Source organism: Cryptomeria japonica, chromosome 7 (genome assembly GCF_030272615.1).
Source record: "Cryptomeria japonica chromosome 7, Sugi_1.0, whole genome shotgun sequence".
NCBI lineage: Eukaryota > Viridiplantae > Streptophyta > Pinopsida > Cupressales > Cupressaceae > Cryptomeria > Cryptomeria japonica.
Window position 1 is genome coordinate 27,585,920 of NC_081411.1, and position 6,880 is coordinate 27,592,799.

General features: G+C 33.9%; 1 protein-coding gene across 1 annotated transcript; it reads left to right on the forward strand.

Annotated features, from left to right (window-relative positions):
* The first annotated feature begins 4,685 nt into the window (after window positions 1–4,685).
* On the forward strand, window positions 4,686–6,442 carry LOC131856368 (disease resistance protein Roq1-like). Its single transcript, XM_059208132.1, has 2 exons — window positions 4,686–5,372; window positions 5,473–6,442. The coding sequence occupies exons 1-2, from the start codon at window positions 4,840–4,842 to the stop codon at window positions 6,440–6,442; spliced, it is 1,503 nt and encodes a 500-aa protein (XP_059064115.1). The 5' UTR covers window positions 4,686–4,839.
* Window positions 6,443–6,880: the final 438 nt, after the last annotated feature.

The window sequence follows — 6,880 nt, forward strand, 5'->3', positions numbered from 1 at the left end:
CTAAGGAAGCAACACCAATGAAGTCACCATACAGCACCAGCATGCAGACTGACTGGCAATGAAGCTACAAACAAATGCACAGATAAGCGTACAGAGATGTACTCAGACTGTGCGGACAAGGATCCTCAATACAACCACCAATGATCACTAATAACGACAGTTTCTATAAAACTCTTGCAGACAAAGCCTCAATGAACCTTAGATTCGATTTTCAGGTCTTTTGCCTCAATGATAACCTATATTGGTGCTTTTTTTTTGTGAGACTATGTCTTCAAAACATAGGGTGCAAGTGCTATTATATATGGATGGTGCAATAATTTGATAAACTGGATGTAGATTCTATTGTTTCTTTTTATCCGAAGTGTCAAATGCAAAAGTAACTTTTCAGGAATCAATATGACCTTGAAGATTTATGAAAGAGTTCGAATTTGATACATGTAAAAGCACTATCTTACTTGAAGATATTTTACTCTTTCAAAATAATGTCATTTCTAAAGAGAGAAAATCATGTTGAAGATCATGGACACATGTTATATATTTAAATCTTAGCCATCACTTATTAAAACTTTTGTGCAATTTTTATTTCATTGTCTTTTAGGTAATGCAATTTGGGAGGAGCGTACATGAAACCACCTAATGGCTGAATCCTACATCTAAGACCTAATAGGCATAAGACCTTTAGGCATTATATGCTCCAAATTCAAAATAATGTTTGGCCTTAGGTGATGCCATTGAGGAGGACTGTGCATGTCAATGTCACCACCTAGTCGCTAAATCCTAGTTTTAAATCTTACGGGTAGGAATAAGTAAGTCCTAATAGACATAAAAAAAGACCTTTATAAGCATTAGTAAGTCCTTTATGCCTACAAGTAGGCATATGTAAGTCCTTTTATTTTAAATACTGCAATTATGCATTAGAAAGTCCTATGGGCACATTTGTAAATATTCCACCTATAAAACATTACATATTAAGCAATACAGGAAAGTTTATTGTAATGAGGTTGGGGAGAGGCTAATTTGAGGAGACCATGGATCCAATATATTTTTTATAAGACCTCATAGCATAATTTTAAAATAGTGGGAATAAAAATAATGATAATATGACTTTCATGTAGTTCGAGATACATGATCTTCATTTTAGCATATATTTGTGTCTCTATTTATCATTGTCAAATAAAACCTATGTTACTAGGCTACTTCATTTTTTCTTTTATGAAAAAATTGACATGTGATGTCCCCTATTAACATTAAAAGGGAGTGTTAGAACATAACATTATTAGTGGCCATACCCTTATAACATTTATATATAATGTTCTAATGTAAGGTTATAAAACTTTATATATATCATATGCTTTATAAACATATCCACTTTGAAATATTTATAATCTAATAACTATTGGATTATTAATTATTTATGAATGGGGGTTCATGAAAAGGTATGACTAGTGAAGCCACCCTTCCTCTTATATTTAAGGAGGTTTTGTCTCATTTGATATGTATGAGTGTTTGGAGGTTTGTAGAGAGGTATACTTGACCATGTGGAAATATTGAAGGACTATACACAGGTTTAATTATACCTCGTTATAGAGTACATTTTGTATGTGTTTTAATAAAATGATGCTTTCTGAGGTTTATTCTACTCAAAATGGTTTCCCTCATTTATATTTTGTGTAATGTGTACATTTATGCATGCGATATTCTTATTTTATTTAATTTATGTTTTCCTATAATGATTAGTATCCTAAGATCCTAATTTCTAACAAGGAATGAATGCAAGTTCAATTGATGTAATTGAATTGCATAATATTTTGAGCTCTATACTCATTTATTAAGAGTAATTGTGATTATTCAAATTTTTAGTGTTTGACAGAGATTTTTTTATATTTTAAAGAGAAAAAACTAGTATTCATCACAGTTCTAATGCAGACTTTATAATTTGACTCATAACCTTGCTATCAGTCTTCCAATCATAAGGCTATTATAGACCAAAACATCAATCGTGCTCTATTATAGGTTACAATTACGTTTATGGCCCTAATTCTAATGTTTGCAATTTCAAACTTTTGCACATTCATGATTTTGACATGCCCTTAAGCATTTAAAGACATAGACCCTAAAGTTTGCCTCTAGTATTTATGTTTCTTCTCTATAAAAATTATATTTGTCTTTATATCTTTAGAGAGGAAGGTATCTAGAAATCAAAGTAACATGAATAATATTGATGTTAGATTAAAAATATAAAAATCACAAACTAGAACTAAAATACTAGAAACTAAATACTCAAATTTAATTGAAATACTACATAAAATTATACAAACTAAGTACTAAACTGTTACATTAAAAAAAAACCTACCAAATAATTAAATAATATTATAATTTAAATATCTTTATATTAAAAAAAAAATAACAAATACAATTATATATTCAATTTTCACTTCTATAATAGCCATTCAATAAATAAGTAGAACTGTAAAAAAAAGTCCATTTTAGCCAAGATTGCACTGTTGCAAACACAACAAAGACATTCCAAACGTTACCAAGTGGAAACAAAGCACCACAAAAATTTCATCATTTTGTCTAAATTGTCTCGTTTCCACAGTGTAGCCACAATTTGTGCCAAGGACGATAATTAGAGAGGCGAAATAGAGTGCGATTTAAAGACTCATAAAGGATCATGAATAGACAGGTCACATGCATCATGCAAGAAAATTGAAATTACAGTCAGATGCGCACAGAGGTGATAAGATTTGTGTGATAGAGTACACGCCCATTGATATTTTTTGTAATTATATTTTTAAAAGATGCATTATTATAGTTAAATTTTTTTTGTTTGCAATTGGAGAAGCTGGATAGATATTTTTAAAAGATGCATTACTATAGCTGAACGCGCTTTAGATTTATCAATTCTTTTGTAAAGGTTAGATGGACTTAGTGGAAGACTGTTAAATAGACAAGTTAAAGACTCTGTGAAACGTCCAAATTTGAATTCATTGAATTCCAGACTAGAAGAAAAGTCAGGATATATAAGATTTATGTGATCACCTTTCCTTACCCTAAATAAACAATTATTGAAAATATTGTAGCTTTATTTAGTTTTTTTCTTTTACTTGAGTATTTGTGAAAGATGTGGTATTATGCATGGAGCCCAGAGACAGCAAAGGGAAACGCGTTTTGTATATCGCGCATGATACGCAGCTGTTTCCCGCTGTTATCTAACTACGAACGGACCATATTATGCAATGACCGCGAAGGCAAGCGTATGCTGCACGCTCCGCAGCCTTTTCGTCCTTCTCCATATAAAGACAAAATAAATTGTCGGCAAGAATCTAGCTTATGTCGACTAGAAAGACTTGTATCTTCAATCTGAACCACTAGCTATTCTGTGTTAGAAATCAGGAGTTTATCATCTTACCGTACCCCCACTAGCTATTTTGTGTTAGAAATCAGGAGTCATTATATCATCTTACCTTGCCCCCTCCTCTCATAAGTGTGCTTGTCACGAGATACAGAAATTATAAATGTGGTTAGAGAAGACCACAAATAGTCATTATACTTTAATAATTGTGTATTTCTTATGTATCCAATTTTGAGTTATTAATTTTAAAAGAATCAACAAAATGATAATTAAAGGTTTATTAATGAATTTACAATGTACTAATAGCCACTCACTTTTTAGGAACATTTTTATAAGTAGGATCAAAGTGGGAAATCTCCTTAGAGGGCCTATTAGCACTCGGAGCAGATATATGTCATGTGATCAAGAAAAAAATTGTCTCAAAACATCTTAGTGAAAAATCTTTACAAGTTTTATATGAAAATGGGGGTTTTGTGTTTTATAAATATTATAGGATTATTTATTTGTTTTGAAAATGTCTCATAAATAACTTATTTTTCAAAATCAACAATCAAACCCATTTTGAACAATCAAGCTTCCCAATATTTGATTTTGATGAAAAAGTTGATTTTTGATTTTGTTGGAAAAAATGTTGATTATGTTAATAGACATAATAGATTATCACAATGGAAATTTGAAAGTATTACAACATTAAAAAGAAGAAGAAAATTTATTATAAAAAATGTTGAATATTTGAAAACAAATACTACATGATACTTATTTTTTCTTGTTATAAGAATGTTTTTATATTCAATTATGTATATTTTTCAATTGACATTTAGAAATACATTCTCTTCTTGTAATGATGGAGAACTAAATATAATCTAAAATATATATTGAAAAAATTAAATTTTAATCCAAAAACAAACCTAGAACAATACTTACTGAATTATTAAAAAACTCATACTAATTAATTTTTTCAAAAATATTATTATAAGATTTAATAACATCTTCTGCACTCAAAAGAACACGGTCCCTCGATTTATTAAATAAATTAATAGAAACTGATTTTTATATTTATTTTATAAATAAAAACAAATTATCTTATCAACTGCACAGCCCATTCCCCTTCAAAACACCCTCAATAACGCACTGGATTCTTTGACTGTGGCTAAATGGAGTCCAATCTCTTTTCTCTTTGAATGTTTCGAAGAAAAAGACCCAACTACAAATTTCTACAAATTTTCCTTCCCTCTGTTTTTCCGCCTTGGGCGTGTGAAGAAAGGTTTGAAGATGCCTCTTTTGTACTCTTGGGTAGCTTGACTAATTTCTTAGCGTCCCCTTTACCGGGCCGGCTGTGCTGTGATCTATTTTATTCGCTCTGTTGCCTTTCATTTCCACAACAACTCACCGTTCATTAGGCATACTGCAATCAAATCCTATTAGCCCGTCTCTTTCCCTTTATATTTATTAATTACCGTTTGTTAGCGTTTGAAGTGGAATTAATGGCATCTTCATCATCATCTTACCAGCAAAATCATGAATTAAATGCTTTCTCTGGATTTGAACCTCCCGGCAATAGAAGGAAGGTTTCTGAATCTGCAATATTGTATGATGTTTTCATTAACCACAGAGGCCCAGATGTCAAACAAACTTTGGCTGCTCGGCTTTACAACTCCTTTGAGCAGTTGGGAATACGGGCGTTTCTTGATTCCAAGGAGAAGGAACTAGGAAACTCGTTTCCTTCTATTATTGAGATAGCCATCTGCTCTGCTAAGGTACACATAGCCATCTTTTCCAAAACATATGCAGAGTCACCTTGGTGTTTAGCTGAGCTGGTTCTCATGTTAAAAAGTACAGCCAAAATTACCCCCCTGTTCTATCAAGTGAAACCTTTTGATCTCCGGTACATAGAAGGGGGAGCATATGCTGAAGCATTCAATAAATATAGAGAGAAGGGCAGATACCTTGAGAAGCTTAGCGAGTGGAAGGAAGCCCTTCAGTCTCTTTCACTTATAGCCGGTGAAGAATTTTACAGGTAATATTTCTGAAATTTTGTAATTGCATGCTATATAATTCCTTCAAATCTGATTTAACATTTCCCTTACGAAATCTTTCTTTTAATTTACATGTTCCAGTGATAGGGATTACCGAGAGATAGTAGCAGCTGCGCAGAAAGATGTGCAAAGAAAAACACCTTTACATGTTGCTGAATATCCAGTGGGACTTAACAATCTTGTGGATGATTTTCGAAGGCGATGCCTTGATGAACTTGTACAAGATATTGATATTCAGTGCGGGCAGGAAGAAAGGAAGCATAAGGCTAAGGTAATTGGTATTTTTGGCATGGGGGGAGTGAGTAAAACAACTCTCGCCAAAGAATTCTTTAACCAAAAAATCTCGTATTATCAACAAGCGTGCTTTTTGTTTGATGTGCGAGAAGCGTCTGCAAAAGGCCAATTACATCACTTGCAACTTAAGCTTCTAAAAGATCTCTTTGATGATCGTTTTCTCAGTTTTACAACTACAGAGGAGGGAACTACCTATCTCAAAGATCGTCTAAGAAGGAGCCCCCTTTTAAGCATACTAATTGTTGTGGATAACATCGATCATGTGGAGCAGTTACATGCTCTACTGGTCATGGATATCCTTAAAAAATCTGGTAGTAGTCTGGTTATTGTCACAACCCGTGACGTTGGTGTGCTTATAACCGCAGGGATTACTGTTGGTTATAATTTAAAAGGAATGGGTAGAAGTCATGCCAGAGAACTCTTTTGTTGGCACGCCTTCGACCAAGCTCATCCGTGCAATGGGTATGAGGAGCTGAGTGACGACTTTGTAAACGCCTGTGGAGGCTTACCTTTGTCGCTTCAGGTTCTGGGCAGACACGTCCGTGGCAGAAATCACAGTTATTGGAGCTCAGAATTGACTAAAGCTGAAAAGATGCTGCATTGGGACGTAAAGCAAAGGCTGAGAATAAGTTTTGACTCATTGGATAATGAAGAAAAACAGGTTTTCATGGATTTGCATTGCGCACTCTCCAACCTTCATTTATCGATTTGTACTTATAGTTACTCATCGTGCAAATGGATATTAAATTTTGAGTGACTTTGCATTGCTAGGAGCAATGATGAGCAATACACGAAGCGTGCAATGCTTTCGAAAAGTAGTAAAGACACAAATAAGTACCGCTCAAAAGCAGTAGTGGGACCGCTGCTAAGCAGCTATGGCATCGCTGGGAGGCAGTAGAGGGAGCGCTGGAAGCAGTAGTGGCAATACAACTAAGCAAGAATGGCATTGCTGGGAGGCAGCAGTAGCAGCGCTGGGAAGTAGCAGTGGGAGCGCTGCCAAGCAACAGTGGCATCATTGGGACGCAGCAATGGGAGCGCTGCTAAGCAGCAGTGGCATTGCTAGGAGGCAACAGTGGGAGCGCTGGGAAGCAACAGTACTACCGAGAGGCATTGCTTATTTTCAATGCCTTAGCCAAATTTTCATGATTTTCATTTTTTATTTTTCAAAAAATTTTAATTTTTTGGGGATTTTTAA

Bases quoted from the DNA above. Each gene is read 5' to 3' on its own strand.
- LOC131856368 (XM_059208132.1), top strand. From the start codon at position 4,840: ATGGCATCTTCATCATCATCTTACCAGCAAAATCATGAATTAAATGCT. The intron at 5,373-5,472 runs GTAATATTTCTG...TACATGTTCCAG, and splicing joins GCCGGTGAAGAATTTTACAG to TGATAGGGATTACCGAGAGA.